This window comes from Tribolium castaneum, chromosome 7, assembly GCF_031307605.1.
Source record: "Tribolium castaneum strain GA2 chromosome 7, icTriCast1.1, whole genome shotgun sequence".
Taxonomy (NCBI): Eukaryota; Metazoa; Arthropoda; class Insecta; order Coleoptera; family Tenebrionidae; genus Tribolium; species Tribolium castaneum.
This window is the reverse complement of record NC_087400.1, coordinates 4,587,045-4,605,166: the sequence shown is the minus strand read 5'-3', so window position 1 is coordinate 4,605,166 and position 18,122 is coordinate 4,587,045. Positions and strand designations below refer to the sequence as shown.

The following is an 18,122-nucleotide window of genomic DNA, read 5'->3' as shown; positions in this document are numbered from 1 at the left end:
TCAGCAGTTAATTTTTTCATTAAATAAAACGGAGTTGGTGGCGTATGGGCATTTTGAGAATTTTTCAAAATTGTGGCTAACATTTATTCGTGTGGGAGGTTCAAAAAAATTGTTTGGTTATTTTTTTCGTAAAATTTAATAACAAAACACACTGAAATGGAAGAATAACGTAGTAGACCAAGAATTTAATTTACTTCTGTTGTTTTGTCAATAATATTAAAATTTACGCTTACTTTTATAATTCTAGTTCAGCGGTTCTCAAAATTTTGACTTTAATTTCAGAACGATTTTTTGGAAAAACTAGGTATTTTTTATTTAAATGAAATTTGCTTAATCGATTTGTTTTACCATTCTCTATCTACCTTTAAATTTTTGCTAAACCATTACCTAACACGCTGTATTTGGTCTATAAAAAAAATAACTAACATTTCGATTTTTTTTTTAATTAAATGCCACTGAAGTGTGTAATGCCGTAAACAATTTAGTAGTTATTTATGTCTGAGTTTGAAATTATTTCTATAATTTATTTATAAATGATTGACTTTATAAGTTTAACACTAAATCGACTTTTTATGGGCTATTGCATATTTTGAAAACAAGAGCTAATGAAAAATTTTGTAGTGATTATTTACGTAGCAGTTTATTAACACCCATGTTTTTTTCTCTTTTTCGATTTTTATTTGAATAGTTTTTAAAAAAGTAGAATACAATACAATGTTTTGCAAAATAAATTGGACTATTTTCGCCGTGTTTTGACGCTTTCCCGTTTGTTTAATCCAGCGGCACATTATGTTTACGAAAAACATCCAAAAATACTTTTACACTGCAATTGACACCACCTCTAGTGCAAACACTAGTAATTGCATTTTTGTTCATTTTTCGGAATATCGCACAAAATAAACGTTCCCGCTGTGCCAGAACGCAGCGTTTAAACAATCCATTTAATACGTATCGCATAAACGTCAAACGAAAACAAACAGAAATTTCCAGCAATTGGGCGCCCCATCACGAGGCAATTAACCCCAATAGGGCGCTGTTAATAATTGAGAGTCCTCGACGAGCGTGTGTTGAAAACATGTTGTATTTGGGTTGTTCGAAATTGCAGGGTGACAAGGGTCAGAAAGGCGATATGGGCTACATGGTAAGATATGTGGTTGTTAAGTGTAGTTTGAACAACTTTTACACCGACAATTAACACTTAAAGTTGATTTAACTCGCCCGGTTGCCTAACGATACTGACCTGTCACCGTTAACAGCACCGACAATGTAACTGCATACATTAGCATGTGTTTTCACCCTGTGTCTACCCTGTCCGGATGCAAAACGACGCCAAAGTCTAGGTTTAGGCGAGGATTACGGCTGCTAACCGGTCGCTGCATTATTGCATTTTTAAACAGTTTGGAGTTTCACACAAGTTAAATGGCGTTAAACGAACATTTTACACTAATTTTTTACTTGAGTAGATATTTATTAACAAATGCATCTGTAATAGTACTTTTTTGTTAATCAGAGAAGAGAAACAATTAAACAAACAAGGAAAATAAACAAAAAAGTGTTTTTTTACTAATTTATGTCTTATCTTTACTGACAAAATTTTACAGCTATGACAATTAGAGGCATTGAAATTCGTTTTTGTATCATAACTTCGAAACTCATTTCTATATAAAGATGCAGTTTCTTTATAAATTTTTGTCAGTACTGTTAAAAATGTCAAAAGTTGCCAAAATAGTATAGTAAAGTATATATAAGTGGTCCATTACTCCATTCTCCAAATTCTTAAATATTTGTTGAATAAAAATGGTGGAGGCGCCGGGTATAAGTTATTTTTAGTAAGAAATAAAAAATAAAAACTAAAAATATGTGTTGCTCACAGTCAATAAGACCTTATAATACTTTTTGTAAAACGGTTATTTCGGATTCAAACATGTATTAGCTGTTTCAAAACTATAAAAACGCATTAAACAAATTATTTTCTTAAATAAGTCTGGTAAAATTGTAATTAGTTATTAATGATTAGATCTCTTATTAAAACTATAAAATACTTTGGCTATTATTTCCTTGAATTGCGTGAATAATCTATAACAGCAAATTTTAACGTTGGCGTTTTTGTAGTTTTGAAACAGCTAATAATTTCAAATAACTCTTAGCGAAATTATTTACGATAGATTATCTAGTTTAACAAAAATTTACAAAAAAAAACATTACCTAACTGGTCGTTTTATTTAATACCTAAGTTTTTGGTGAATAAAGTTCTCAGATTCTGAACAAAAACACTTAAAAATTCGTAATTGTGCAAGTAACATTTACTAAATTTTCTACCATAGCTTTTTACGTTCTACTCACTTCACTATGTATTTATACTGTGTGATAATAGGGACTGAGTTTTTTTATTATTATTTTAAATTTTATTATCAGAAATTTCAAATTGTTAAATATTTGTTGAATAAAAATGGTGGATGCGCCGGGCGAATGTCACAAAAATTGTGATTCAGTTATTTCGAAACTAAATTACTTGTATATATTGGAAAAATGGTCATTACCACAAGGGTTTATTATCAAAAAGTTAAAGTTGGAAACAGATTAAAAGGAGAACATGTTCCGAACTAGTTTGTTCATTTTCAGACCTTTAGGGACAACGTTATTAAGTCCTATGAAAAATATTTATTATTAATCACGGTATTTAGTGAGGTTTAACTCTAATTTACAGGAAGGACCTTATTATTAACGTGTCCACAGCGAACAAAAGAAAAAATTGTTAATAAATCTAAACGAACTTATTTATGATACATTACCTATCATTTACCTATAAATTTTCAGATTCTGAACAGAAACACTTAAAAATTCGTAAATCTGCAAGTAACATTTACTAACTTTTCTACCATAGCTTTTTACGTTCCACTCACTTCACTATGTATTTGCACTGTTTGATAATAGGGACTGCGTTTTTTTTTATTTATTTTACATTTTATTACCAGAAATAAAAATGGTGGATGCGCCGGGTGAATGTCACAAATATTGTGATTCTATTATTTCGAAACAAAATCATTTGTGTAAATTGGAGAAAAACAAGTTATTATCACAAGGCTTTATTGTCAGAAAGTTAAATTTGGAAACAGATTAAAGGGGGAATTGGTTTGTTCATCTTCAGCCCTCTTTTAAAACATTAAGATTAAATTATAAAAGCAAATTATAATCAAGTGTCAAGTGTGTTTATAAATAAAATAGACTATAATTAAATAAAATAATGTACCATAGTAACCACTTGTAGAAAAAAGGTGTACTACCTCTACTCGTATCTATGGAATAAGGAACAATGTTATTAAGACCTATAAGAGAAATATTTATTATTATCCACGGTATTTAGTGAGGTTTAACTCTAATTTACAGAAAGGACATTATTATTAACGTGTCCACAGCAAAAAAAAAGAAAAAATTGTTATTTACAACAAAGAAACAGTTAATAATTTCAAATAAATTTAAACGAACTTATTTACGATAGATTACCTAGTTTATCAAAAATTTAACAATAAACATTACTTAACTATTCGATTTTTTTGATGAATAAAATCTTCAGATTCTGAACAGAAACACTTAAAAATTCGTTAAATGTGCAAGTGAGATTTACTAACTTTTCTACTATAGCATAGCTTTTTACGTTCCACTCACTTCACTATGTATTTGCACTGTTTAATAATAGGGACTGAGTTTACTTACTAACTTTTAATTTTATTACCAGAAATTTCTAACTCTTAATTATTCGTTGGATAAAAATGGTGGATGCGCCGGGTGAATGTCACAAATATTGTAATTCGATTACTTCGAAACAAAATTATTTGTGTAAATTGGAGAAAAACAAGTCATTATCACAAGGCTTTAATTTTGGAAATAGATTAAATAAAATAAAATAATATTTTTATTAAATAAAATATTAAATAAAATAAAATAAAATAATGTACCATAGTAACCACTTGTAGAAATTAATTAGAGAAAGGACATTATTATTAACGTGTCTACAGCGAACAAAAGAAAAACTAGTTATTCACAACAAAGAAATTTTAACGGAAAAAAAGAAACTGTGGCTATTTATGTATTTAAATATTTATTTTATATGACTATAGTTAGAAAAGGTCAATTAGACGATAGACGACACGGTAAATCCATTAGGAGAAATAATTTAGAATAGACATTTAAACTTTTGGAAGTGCTTTAGCCTTCAAATACAGCTGGAACGATTCAGTTACAGAAGATTGTCGTATCATTATTTGGGTATCATATTTTACAAGCGCTTCTTGTTAGGAGTATAACGAAAGCTGCTATTTTTAATATATTTATCTGAGACTAGTTAGAAGACATATACTACAAAAAGACGTCAAAAGAGCTTTCTTTCAAGATCAACATGTGGGTCGTTATTTAACTTTATCCGACATTATATTATAATAAGCCGAAGAAAAGAGGGGGTGGAGACAAGATTGATTTTCGGACATTTTCTTTATAAAAAAATTACTTGTAAACTAATAATGAGGAAACCAATTATCAGTTGATCTCTGAAAAAAACGATTCTAAATTTCAGTTTCAGGAGAAATTGCTTACGTGGGCAAGAATACTATCATAATTTTTAAACAAATTGTGAATTTTCCATAATTTTGCAAATACCTAATTAAAAAAAATATAGAAATAAAGAAAACAAGTGGGCACTTTGTTTTTATTTCGGAAACGTGCTTCAACGACCGTCACTTGGCTTTTTTTTGACTGAATTGTTTTTAAAAAACTTTTTAACTTGCTTTGTTGTCTGTCTGTCTGTTTCATTTTTTTCGAGCCAAATTTGAAAGGGTTCCTGTTGTTCCAATGAACTGAAATTTTGCATACTTACGTAATCTGCATGGCAATGCAATTCTATAAAAAGAAAAAATTAAAATAAAGTTTTTTCGAATCTGCTCGATGAAATGGTCTTTTGACGATATTGGAAGTAATTTAAAAAATATAAAAAACCGAATAGACAGTTGTAATTTTGAAGATTTTTTTCCTAGATGTTAATTATATGGTGACTTGCAGTTAATCAAAAATATTTCTATGATATTTTGGGCCTGAGCCTCGAAAAACTGAACTTCTACTCAGATTTTTTTTGTCATCAAAACCATCCAAAATGTGAACATCCAATTTCGGTTCAAGCTTGTGCGAAACTTGCTCTAAATCAATCGCGCCGACAAGACAGACTATTGGTTTCCTCTCATTCAAGTCGATTCCCAAGTTGTCAACACCGCCTTAGTTCTAAACCCAGGCATTAGCCTCATACTCCTTGGGATATTTATCCGTTGGTCGGGGATTAACCCGTAGTGTCACAACCTGCATCACGAAAATCCTCCGGTGTTTATTTAGTGGTAAACAATCTGTTGCAGGGTCCGACAGGGGTGCGCGGATTTCCGGGATTTCCGGTTTGTTTTATTTTCATTTGTTATTTGCTGCTAGAGAGGTGGCGGACATTACACTTTTCATGCAACTCTCTATGTAACTTCCCGGTAATAAAGCATTAGTGCGTTGTGACTTGACGCGCCCTCTGTGTTAAATCACAAACGCAGTTATCGCACTTATCGGCTTTTCGTTTATTTATTTACAAAAGTAAATTACGAACCGGATTAACTCTAGACTGGGTAAACACAAACAGCTCACACATTTTCAATTAAAACGGGATTAAGCCGTTTTATAAAAACACATTTTATTACCAACGGTGATTACACATTTTCTGTTTGATCACATTTTTGTTTAATTGGTTGCATCGAGTTGCGTGTACAGAGTGTCCTAAAATACTGTACCAGAAAACTTTAGTCTAGCTTGTAGTAGCCAATTAATATTAGTGCTTCCAGTTTAGTCCCTAACTTTCGTTTCCATTCTAACCCTCATTATCATACGACACTACTAACACTAACTGCTATACCGAGTGTTTGAGATATTAATTACTGTTTTTAATAGGGGCCTATTGGATTAGACGGCCCGAAGGGCGATCCTGTAAGTACAAATGTCTCATTTTTGTTGTTAAAATGTTCCAACAAAGTTAAAGTTCTCGGATGTCTAGGTATGCAACTCGCTTACGCTCGTTGCATAAAGACAGCGAACTTTAAGCTTGTGTTTTCGCTTTTGTATTATTAATAACTGTTAAATAGCCGGTAGTATTTATGAAATTTTGAATAATATTGAACCAATTTTTTTTGCCAGGGCCGGCCTGGCGATAAGGGACAAAAGGGCGATGTCGGTAACCCCGGTTTCGACGTGTTTCAGGCAGTCAAAGTGAGTATTTAACCCGGATCTAAAAATACGCGCTAACTTATGAAAAATAAACACCAGGGCTAATTTCAACGTTGCTTTTAAATGTAGTTAAACAAATGTATTGTTAACACAAACCACTAATTTAATGTTCGTTTTAATTTTGCTTCGTTTTAGCAGCCTGGAAGGGTAAGTAGTGTTATTTTTTATTTCGTGTTGTGTAGATATTTGAATTTTATTATAAAGCTAAGCGTTTGCGGAAAGTTATGAAAAAATTTTTTTCAACGGATTTATGAATTAATTTTGCTTGTTGGATAAGAACAGAAATTTTCATTTCGCGATGTTCTGCTGAAACTTTACGTAATTAATCGCAGGTTAAATTTATTTTATGAGTATGTTGGCACCAGGGAAACTTTGCCTCTGTAATTGTGATGCTTTGTTGGAGCTTATGAAGAAAAACATAAAATGTAATGTGTTTATTAAATTGTGTTAGGAGTACAAATGTTGCATAGAGAAAAAATTTAAACACAAAAATGCAATCCAGATAAAAGCCCAGTTATATTTTTTCCTGTATTTATTTAAATGTGAATAAAGTTACTACCAGCAAATGACAGTATTTTTTAATTGAAGTCCCGTTTTGCGTTGCTAACTTTTAACAACGAATTAAAATCTGATGAAGCTTTCTATAGACGCGTCATTAAATTAATCTACAATTAAATGCGTGATTAACTGATCACGTGATCAAATTAAATAAATTTCATTGGGCTATTCGCGTTAACAAGGAATTAAATTTCAAAAGCTTTCTATAAATCGGCTCTTAAAATTTTATTCAAAATTGATTACAGCGGTTTCGGCTTTATATGGCCATCATCAGATCTAAAAAATACACACAGTGTATTTATCATAACCTATCCTTGAATTTTTTCGAAAACTTCCAAACTCTTACAATGGAGCTTATCAACTTCTATAGAATTTTATAAAAAAATATATTTCTTACAATGTTTTTGTAAAATGTAGCGTTTGAAGTAAAATAATAAAATATGATATGATGCAGTCGAAATCAGGGCAGACATTGCAGGGTTTTTTAAATGTTTTAGAAAAAAAAAGTATGGACTCATTTGTTTTAAAAATGTTTACTGTTTAGTAAAAATATTTGTATTTACTTTCGAGACACTTTTTACAGCGAGAAAAATCTAATGACTTTTTCAAAAAAGCTATGAAACTTTTCGTGATTTCCTTCACTATGGAAATTAGTTAATTATTTTTTTTTATTTACAGTTGTTTGAATTTATTAATTATAAATTATTATCTTTAGAATTGGAATGCTGGAATTATCTATTATGGACTACTGGAATTATTTGAGAATTACTAGAATTTTGCTGGGATTACTGATTAGAATTTTTTTTGCAAATACTCAAGATTTCTTGGAATGGAAATTACGTTGAGTTTCTGGAAACTCTCGGAATTAATTTGAAATTACAGGAGTTATTTCTGAATTATGGAATTTTGAAAAAGTTAAAATTACTGGAATTAATTTGGATTTTTTTTGGAATTACCGTAATTTTTGTGGAGTTTTTTTAGAATTGGAATTACACCTTTTCCAAATATTGTAGTTCAGAATATATGAAATTGGATCTTTAATTTAGAACAATTTTTCTATCTCCAGTTGTTCTTCGGATACAAGGCTAACTTGATTTTTTTTTAAATAGCAGCAAGGGCCAAATTTAATATTTTTGAGTAGAGTATTTTTGTCTGAGTTCTATGGTACAACTCATGCGTACCTTAATTTAATCGAAACTTAAAAAAGAAATCTAAAATTTTGAAAAAAGTAAAATTTTATTAGCCTTGGAAAGGTTGTCTTTATCTATCGTTAGCTCATTAACCAAAAAATAAGTAAAAGTTAAAAATAATTGTTAAAATAACACTTTTAACTGAAAAAAAACACTTTTTTATTAAAAAAATTATAAACACCGAATAATTGATGTTCAAACTGATTTCCGCTAACTCCTTGGCTTTCTGTCCCCATGATAAACCAACATGAGAATTTTTTTTGCTCAGTTTTACTTAAATGTACTATTATTAAACTAATTATTGCACCCAAGTTTAATTTTTGGCTAATATACGAGTGACGGATATCGCTAGTAACAGTATTTTCAAGGCTAACTTAATTTTACTATTCCAGAAAATTTTTGAATTTTTATTTTTTTAACTTTTTAATAAGAGTAAAGGAGGGTATCATGTTAGATCACTGAATTCAGAAAAAAATGCTTTTTAAAAATGATTAAATTTGATTCTTCGTGCCATTTAACAAAAATCAAGTTAGCCTTGTATTTTCAGAATAAATGACGATAAAAATTTGAAAAAGCTTTCAGATGATAGAATTTAAACACTTTTAAGTGTTCCCCAAATTTCAACGTGTTTTGTTATACCGTTCTGAAAATATCCATACTTTTTAGCGACTCTGTATAATACAAAATATAATGCAGGTAAAGTCCACGCTACAGTGTGTGGGAAATAGCTATCTAAGAGCTATGAGTACAAAAAATGTGTTTTTGAATAGATGTTAATAGTGTATAGATACAAATCAATTGAAAATGCAATAAACATGTTTATTTAAAAATGTATATGTGAACCCAACAATTTATTACGAAAAATACTTTGTTTTTTTTTTGCTTTTTTGTCATCATTTTCCACTGGCAGACAGACCGAGTTTCTCCAGGTGCCAAACGTGTTAGAACCATAGTTGAATTTAAATATCTACCTACACAACACGCCCACCGTTTCCCTTCGTTACTTAACCCCGTTTACGTAAACTCTTTCTTCCAGGGTTTAAAAAGATCAGTAACGACGTTACGCGGAGGCACCCTGGGCTACGCCGAGATCGTAGCCGTGAAGGTGAGCAAAGCATCACCGGCGCCAGCACCACGTCTCTTCAAAACATGTCTTAGCACTTTTGTGTCGTATTTATTGTTTCTAGCTAGGTGCATGGAGGTGTTTACCTGTAGCCGCACCCTCTAACCTGTTGCGCACCCGACCCTAACTCCTGCTATTGTAGTGTTGTACTCACAAATAGTCTAATTTTTAGGGGCTTCAAGAAAGGGGGCATAACATTTCGGGCGAAACTATCATCACACTCAAAGTGAGTCTAACATTCGCGATTTGTTTTTATTTTCAAAGCAAGGAATTGCCAGATTGTGATTGGAGTCTGGCGATTTCTTGTTGCTTCCATTAACGGTGATTTCACTTCATCACTTATTGCTTTCAAAGCTGGGTGGACGGATTTAGGACCGATTTATGGGTGGCTTACACGGTAGGTGCTCATGAGGGGTCGTAAATTTCCGCCGAGGCTGAACACGGGGTGGAAATGGACCAGTCATTTATGGAATTTAGGAAATTGAAAGGATTTAATCTTACACAGAAAATATTAAAGTTTCATAAATAATAACTCATATTCAATTATGCTAATTTCTTCGTTTTGTTTTACCCTTTACTGGAAGAAAATTTTGGTGGACAGATTTTCCACAGGCCAATTTAGTTTACCCGAGTACAAGCTTCAAAAAAATAATAAGTTGGGTTCATTTTCGAAAATGATTTATAGAAGGACAATTAATTAGTACTTAGTTCAAAAATGACTGATGTGTGATGACTGATTAAGTTTTCGAGGATTGTACAGTCACACAAAATGAAAATGTTTATGTTTTTATTTTAGTATAAAAATGGTGGATGCGCCGGGATAAAATTCACTTTGAATTTATTTTAATATTTTTGGGTTCTAACAATACCTTTTTGCATTTTTACGTTAAAATACTTTAACGAGACGTTATAAAAATTATAAATGACACTGATTCGAGGCTTAGAGCGAAAAAATTTAATTTGCAGTTTGACCGAGAAAAATTTTTACAATTCGTTTAATGACCACAAAATGTAGCGCAATTATTACAATAAAAACAACTTTACAATGTTCACTATTACTTTAGTACAAAAATGGTGGATGCGCCGGGATAAAATTTGCGTTGGAAATATTTTAATATTTTTGGGTATTAATAATACTATTTTTGTGTTTTTAAGTCAAATTACTTTGATGAAACGTTAGAAAAATTTAAGACATACCGATGCGAAGCTTAAAGCGAATCAGTTATTCTTATAAAAGAGTTCTAGCTTATGTTATAAATATGATGCGACGACTTTTACATTCGCTTTGAAATTTTTTTATCTACGCATTATCTTGCTTTTTTATTGGTTGAGCGCATTGAAATGACCTGACTTAGGCTCCGCCTAATTAAATTCAAGTAATTTAAACAAAATACAACTATTTGGCAAGTTAATCTTTATTGAATGGTTGTTTGAATGCCTATTGAAACGAGATTTGTTTCACTGATTACGATTGTTTTATCAGCAGAATAGTAATTAATAAGAAAGAAAGAAATTATATGCGATTCATTCTAACTAGCTTTCTGCCTCATCAACAGCATAATAAGTACGGGACAAATACATTTATGTTTTGGTAAAAATTTCTTTTACCTTAAAAAAACAAATACACATTTTTTTCAATTTTTGCAAATCTAATTGTCAGTAATAATTAATAATAATAATTAAATGAAGAATATGGAGGAGAAGAAAAAGAAGAAGAAGAAAAGAAGAAGAAAAAGAAAAAATGAAGAAATAATTATACGTCATATTATTAATAACAACAAGAGCTCTTATTAGGAAAAAATGCGAGGAAGCGTAGTCTGGGCATATGGTTGATCGATGCAAAATTAAAATTTGCCGTAAAACAAACAAACACAGCGAAACATTATTTCATTTTGTTTAGAATTACATTTGGAATTAATGAACAAAATTGAAGATTAATTAAATTATTCTACGATTTTTTACCTTATTCTTGAGAATTTTTACGAAAATTGTTTCTGCATCAAAGAGAATTCAAGAAGAGTGGAATTTTTTTTTCTTGATTATCAGTTTTGTGTTTTTTTAGCTCGGTTTATTTAGGTAATAAATTCAAAAACGTGTTTAAACGCTCGAAAGAAGTGAAAATAACTCTTTTTTCGACCGAATTTTGTCATTCTTTAACCAATTTTTAACGAAATTTTGCTCAAAAATAAACGAGATTGAGTGAGATACACGCAAAGTAAGATCAGTTTCGATTAAATTTTGTAATTTTAACTCGAGTTTGTCAATTTCCATTTATCTTGTGGATTTTAGAAAAGGCAAAAACAATTTTTGTAATAACTCGAAAACTAAAAGGATTTTTGAAAATACTGATTTTTGAAAAAAGGTCACTCTGTAGTTTTTTGTGAAGCTAATAGTTAGCTTGGTTCTATATTTTTGTTCTACCTGGTATATCTTCTTGCATATTTTTTTATGAAATTTGACACTCATTTTGATAAAGACGTTAAATCGTCCATTTATTTTGGAACAGAGATAGAAACTTTAACTTGTTTTTTAAAACCGATTTTTTTAAGTTTATAGGTAGATATGACGTTCTATTGTAAATTTTATCCCAGAAAATAAATTTTTCATGAACGAGTGGTTTGTGGTTTAATTTTGAAATTTTTATAATTAATTGGCGCAGTCAGTAGGTTTTACGGAAGGAACTGGTGTTGGCATTTTCCAACAGCACTTATTTGATTTTTTTCTCTCAAAACGTTTATTTATTAGATTTTTTTAGTGGCTTATAATCACACAAGGGTAAAAATTTTCGATGTTAAAATATTAAATTGTTGCGTATTTAATTTCTTGTTTTATTAAAACTTGGGACACCGTGTATGTACATACACAAGTTTCAACATTTAATGAGAAACATTTGCTCAACTTGCCCATCCAATTTTTTTTTGTTTGATATTTAATTTCTAATGACTGGTCTAAAATATAGTGTTGCCGGTTGTCTAAAAAGTCCATTGAGAACTTTAGCAACTAGCACCATTTCATCCACTCCATTCATTTACTTTACCACCTTCACACAATTAACATACTAACTTACCTCATAACTCACTCTCCGTCGTGGTTTAAATTATCTCAGCACAAGCAGCATTCATACTTAAGGCAATCTCGTTTGTTTTACCTAATAACCAACACCTGATGCTCATAAAAGTCTTACAGTAAGTTCACTAGTTCCTTGTAGCACTTGTAGATTTATGTCAGTGTTTGGTAGTGTCTTTGTTAACTGTTTGAAAAACTCCAACCATTACAAACCTGTTCAAATTAGGGCGAACCGGGCGAGCCGGGCCCCCCAGGGCCCCCGGGGCCGCCAGGCTCCGAAGGCCTCCCAGGCCACGACGGACGGCAAGGCATTCCAGGCGAACCCGGCCCCCCAGGAGACAGGGGCGAACCCGGCCCCATGGGCCCCATAGGCCCCCCCGGAATCGACGGACTCCAAGGACCGAAGGTATTTGCGTGTTTGTGTCACGTTCATGTGTCATCGTTCATGTCATACAGGGGGACAGGGGGGTTATTGGCATGATGGGGGCTCCGGGATTTCCGGGACTTCCCGGCCATATGGGCCTTCCAGTGAGACACTTTCCATTTTTTCACAACACAAATTTCATTTTTTATTCATTAGGGTATTCCGGGGCGCAACGGAACCAAAGGCGAGCGAGTAAGTCCCAAAAATTGGACTTCCTGGATTTTGGTCTCTCTATCATTAACTTTAACTTTCATCTCATTGACTAACACTGATAAGTGTTTTTGGGCGAATTCTTAATTTTTTTTCGGTTTCAGGGCGAAAAGGGCGACAAGGGCGAACGAGGGCTTACGACCACTGTCAATGGGGAGTTCCCCACAGGTTTGGTTGAAGGGCCACCAGGACCACCAGGACCTCCGGGTAATTTTTTTAATTAATTTTTTCACAAAATTTGGGTTTTTTGACTAAATTCGCAACTTTGATAAGGTGAAAAAGGTGAATCCGGACCTGTAGGCCCCCCTGGTTTGCCTGGCGAAAAGGGCGCCCGAGGCCGGCGTGGAAAACGGGTAAAGTACCGAAAAGCTCCCTCTCTACCTATCACAATGTCATGATTCTTGTCATTTTTGGGGGAATTAACGTTCCATGACATTGATCATAGCTAACCAGACCACATTTCATTGCATAGCTTCATATTTTGGCATCAGAAGCGGAAGGGAACGGCATGGGGGACACTTGCATGTTTTTGGCACGTTTTGGCATGCTTTAGGTGGCGTTTTTTTACTTATTATATCACTTTTATTTATTTTAATTATGTTTTAACAGTTTATTTAATCACTTATTTGAGTTTCAGTAGTTTTAGTTGGTACTATCGTGCACTAACTGATTAACAAACTAACGTCTATTTCACTGTTGGTCTCTCTTCGCCGCTTTATTCTCGTAAGTATTAGTTTTATGTTTATTTCGTTTCGTTTCAAAATTATTTTTATTTTACGGCATGTTTTTATTATTGTTTCACACTGACCGAGCAAAAGTAAAATATTTTGGAGCGAGCGATTTCAAGTGCAAAAATCGTAAATGTGGTTTGGTGTGTCTAGGGTCGAGACGGAGTGGCCCTTGGGCAAGGCCCACCAGGTCCAAAGGGTGACTCAGGTGAACCAGGGCCCAAAGGTGATAAGGGCGATAAAGGGTTTACCGGCTTTCCAGGTACACAAACTAAACCCCAACACAACTCTTGAAAACCCTCCACTTATTTTTGGCTTGTCTAGGTCCCAAGGGCGACATGGGCTTGATGGGAACCCCTGGGGAAGCCGGCGTCAACGGCGAACCCGGCCCTCAAGGCCCTCCAGGGCTTCCGGTACGTATCCTCCTTCAGATGGTCAATTGTTTTCACTTTTTTGCACAACCCTTAATTTTACAACAGCTTTTCAAGTAATAGTCAGAGGTCCTATGCTCTAATAATTTTTTCACTCTGTTGGCAAGTCTTCTCGGTTAAAGGCTGTTTTTTGTAACATTTCCGTATATTTTCTAAACATAACTTTTCAAGTAATAATTTTATGATTATAGTCAGAGGTCCTATGCTCTAATAATTTTTTCACTCTGTTGGCAAGTCTTCTCGGTTAAAGGCTATTTTTTGTAACATTTTCGTATATTTTCTAAACATAACTTTTCAAGTAATAATTTTATGATTATAGTCAGAGGTCATACGCTCAAATAAATTTTTTCACTCTGTTGGCAAGTCCTTTCGGACAAATTGGAGGCTGTTTGTTGCATTCATTAACTTTTTTATTAATTTTTAACTTAAGACACGCCTTTTTGAGGCATTAAATTTTTTTTAGCTTTTTGAGTAATAATTTTACCTGGAGTCTTATACTCAAATTTTTTTTTCCGTTTATTAGCGTAATCTTTGGGACCAACTAAAGGCTGTTTTCTGTAACATTTCCGTATATTTTCTAAATATAGCTTTTCAAGAAATAATTTTATGATTATAGTCAGAGGTCCTACGCTGAAATAATTTTTTTCACTTTGTTGGCAAGTCCTTTCGGACGAATTGGAGGCTGTTTGTTGCATTCATTAACTTTTTTATTATTTTTTAACTTAAGACACGTCTTTTTGAGGCATTAAAAATTTTTTTGCTTTTTTAGTAATAATTTTACCTGGAGTCTTATGCTCAAATATTTTTTTCCGTCTATTAGCATAATCTTTGGGACCAACTAAAGGCTGTTTTCTGTAACATTTTCGTATATTTTCTAAACATAACTTTTAAAGTAATAATTTTATGATTATGGTCAGAGGTCCTACGCTCAAATAAATTTTTTCACTCTGTTGGCAAGTCTTCTCGGACCAATTGGAGGCTGTTTGTTGCATTTATTATTTTTTTATTATTTTTGAGCTTGAAACATTTCTTTTTGAGGCATTAAAAAACTTTTAGCTCTTTTAGTAATAATTTTACCAGGAGTCCTACGCTCAAATATTTTTTTCCGTCTATTGGCGAAACCACTGGGTCCAACTAAAGGCTATTTTTTGTAACATTTCCGTATATTTTCTAAACATAACTTTTCAAGAATAATTTTATGATTATAGTCAGAGGTCCTACGCTCAAATAATTTTTTTCACTCTGTTGGCATGTCCTCTCGGACCAACTGGAGGCTGTTTGTTGCATTTATTAATTTTTTATTATTTTTGAGTTTGAGGCATCTCTTTTTGAGGCTTTAAAAAACTTTTAGCTCTTTTAGTAATAATTTTACCAGGAGTCCTACGCTCAAATATTTTTTCCGCCTATTGGCGTAACTACTGGGACCAACTAAAGGCTATTTTTTGTAACATTTTCGTATATTTTCTAAACATAACTTTCCAAGTAATAATTTTATGATTATAGTCAGAGGTCCTACGCTCAAATAAATTTTTTCACTCTGTTGGCAAGTCCTCTCGGACCAACTGGAGGCTGTTTGTTGCATTTATTAATTTTTTATTATTTTTGAGCATGAGACATTTCTTTTTGAGGCATTAAAAAACTTTCAGCTCTTTTAGTAATAATTTTACCAGGAGTCTTACGCTCAAATATTTTTTTTCCGTCTATTGACGTAACCACTGGGATCAACTAAAGGCTGTTTTTTGGAACATTTTCGTATATTTTCTAAATATAGCTTTTCAAGTAATAATTTTATTATTATAGTCAGAGGTCCTACGCTCAAATAAATTTTTTCACTCTGTTAGCAAGTCTTCTCGGACCAACTGGAGGCTGTTTGTTGCATTCATTATTTTTTTATTATTTTTGAGCTTAAAACATTTCTTTTTTAAGGCATTAAAACACTTTTAGCTTTTTTAGTAATAATTTTACTTGGAGTCTTGCGCTCAAATAATTTTTTCCGTCTATTGGCGTAACCACTGGGACCAACTAAAGGCTATTTTTTGTAACATTTTCGTATATTTTCTAAACATAACTTCTTAAGTAATAATTTTATGATTATAGTCAGAGGTCGTTCAAATAAATTTTTTCACTCTGTTGGCAAGTCCTCTCGGACCAACTGGAGGCTGTTTGTTGCATTTATAATTTTTTTATTATTTTTCAACTTGAGACATTTCTTTTTGAGGCATTAAAAAACTTTTAGCTCTTTTAGTAATAATTTTACTTGGAGTCTTACGCTCAAATAATTTTTTCCGTCTATTGGCGTAACCACTGGGACCAACTAAAGGCTATTTTTTGTAACATTTTTGTATATTTTCTAAACATAACTTTTCAAGAATAATTTTATGATTATAGTCAGAGGTCCTACGCTCAAATAAATTTTTTCACTCTGTTGGCAAGTCTTCTCGGACCAACTGGAGGCTGTTTGTTGCATTTATTATTTTTTATTATTTTTGAGCTTGAGACATTTCTTTTTGAGGCATTAAAAAACTTTTAGCTCTTTTAGTAATAATTTTACCAGGAGTCCTACGCTCAAATATTTTTTTCCGTCTATTGGCGTATTCGCTGTGACCAACTAAAGGCTGTTTTTTGTAACATTTCCGTATATTTTTTAAACATAACTTTTCAAGTAATAATTTTATGATTATAGTCAGAGGTCCTACGCTCAAATAATTTTTTTCACTCTGTTGGCAAGTCCTTTCGGACCAATTGGAGGCTGTTTGTTGCATTTATTATTTTTTTATTATTTTTGAGTTTGAGGCATCTCTTTTTGAGGCATTAAAAAACTTTTAGCTCTTTTAGCAATAATTTTACCGGAAGTCCTACGCTCAAATATTTTTTTCCGTCTATTGGCGTATTCGCTGTGACCAACTAAAGGCTATTTTTTGTAACATTTTCGTATATTTTCTAAACATAACTTTTCAGGTAATAAGTTTGTTATTATAGTCAGAGGTCCTACGCTCAAATAAATTTTTTCACTCTGTTGGCAAGTCCTCTCGGACCAACTGGAGGCTGTTTGTTGCATTTATTAATTTTTTATTATTTTTGAGCTTGAGACATTTCTTTTTGAGGCATTAAAAACTTTTAGCTCTTTTAGTAATTATTTTACTTGGAGTCTTACGCTCAAATAATTTTTTTCTGTCTATTGGCGTAACCACTGGGACCAACTAAAGGCTGTTTTTTGTATCATTTCCGTATATTTTCTAAACATAACTTTTCAAGTAATAATTTTATGATTATAGTCAGAGGTCCTACGCTCAAATAATTTTTTTCACTCTGTTGGCAAGTCCTCTCGGACCAATTGGAGGCTGTTTGTTGCATTTATTATTTTTTATTATTTTTGAGCTTGAGACATCTCTTTTTGAGGCATTGAAAAACTTTTAGCTCTTTTAGTAATAATTTTACTTGGAGTCATACGCTCAAATAATTTTTTTCCGTCTACTGGCGTAACCACTGGGACCAACTAAAGGCTATTTTTTGTAACATTTTCGTATATTTTCTATACATAACTTTTCAGGTAATAATTTTATGATCATAGTCAGAGGTCCTACGCTCAAATAAATTTTTGTCACTCTGTTGGCAAGTTCTCTCGGACCAACTGGAGGCTGTTTGTTGCATTTATTATTTTTTTATTATTTTTGAGCTAGAGTCATTTTTTTGAGGCATTAAAAAACTTTTAGCTCTTTTAGTAATAATTTTACCAGGAGTCCTACGCTCAAATATTTTTTTCCGTCTATTGGCGTATTCGCTGTGACCAACTAAAGGCTGTTTTTTGTAACATTTCCGTATATTTTCTAAACATAACTTTTCAAGAATAATTTTATGATTATAGTCAGAGGTCCTACGCTCAAATAATTTTTTTCACTCTGTTGGCAAGTCCTCTCGGACGAATTGGGGCCTGTTTTTTGCATTCATTAACCTTTTTATTATTTTTGAGCTTGAGACACGTCTTTTTAAGGCATTGAAAAACTTTTAGCTCTTTTAGTAATAATTTTACCTGGAGTCTTACGCTCAAATAATTTTTTCTGTCTATTGGCGTAACCGCTGTGACCAACTAAA

At 32.2% G+C, this 18,122-nt stretch overlaps 1 protein-coding gene across 5 annotated transcripts in view; it reads left to right on the top strand.

The window, feature by feature from the left end:
- LOC659070 (uncharacterized protein) overlaps positions 1 to 18,122 on the top strand; it is a 172,058-nt gene that overhangs the window by 150,470 nt on the left and 3,466 nt on the right. Inside the window, exons 4-17 of one of the 5 annotated variants that reach the window (XM_015983994.2) lie at positions 1,106 to 1,141; positions 5,397 to 5,432; positions 5,968 to 6,003; positions 6,211 to 6,282; positions 6,436 to 6,447; positions 9,085 to 9,153; positions 9,344 to 9,397; positions 12,464 to 12,643; positions 12,694 to 12,765; positions 12,818 to 12,853; positions 12,976 to 13,078; positions 13,145 to 13,224; positions 13,753 to 13,861; positions 13,924 to 14,012. In XM_015983994.2, the coding sequence (XP_015839480.1) occupies positions 1,106 to 1,141; positions 5,397 to 5,432; positions 5,968 to 6,003; positions 6,211 to 6,282; positions 6,436 to 6,447; positions 9,085 to 9,153; positions 9,344 to 9,397; positions 12,464 to 12,643; positions 12,694 to 12,765; positions 12,818 to 12,853; positions 12,976 to 13,078; positions 13,145 to 13,224; positions 13,753 to 13,861; positions 13,924 to 14,012 (984 nt within the window). The remainder of the gene's footprint in view (positions 1 to 1,105; positions 1,142 to 5,396; positions 5,433 to 5,967; positions 6,004 to 6,210; positions 6,283 to 6,435; positions 6,448 to 9,084; positions 9,154 to 9,343; positions 9,398 to 12,463; positions 12,644 to 12,693; positions 12,766 to 12,817; positions 12,854 to 12,975; positions 13,079 to 13,144; positions 13,225 to 13,752; positions 13,862 to 13,923; positions 14,013 to 18,122) is intronic. The other 4 variants (XM_015984004.2, XM_064357881.1, XM_064357882.1 and 1 more) reach the window with 4 other exon arrangements.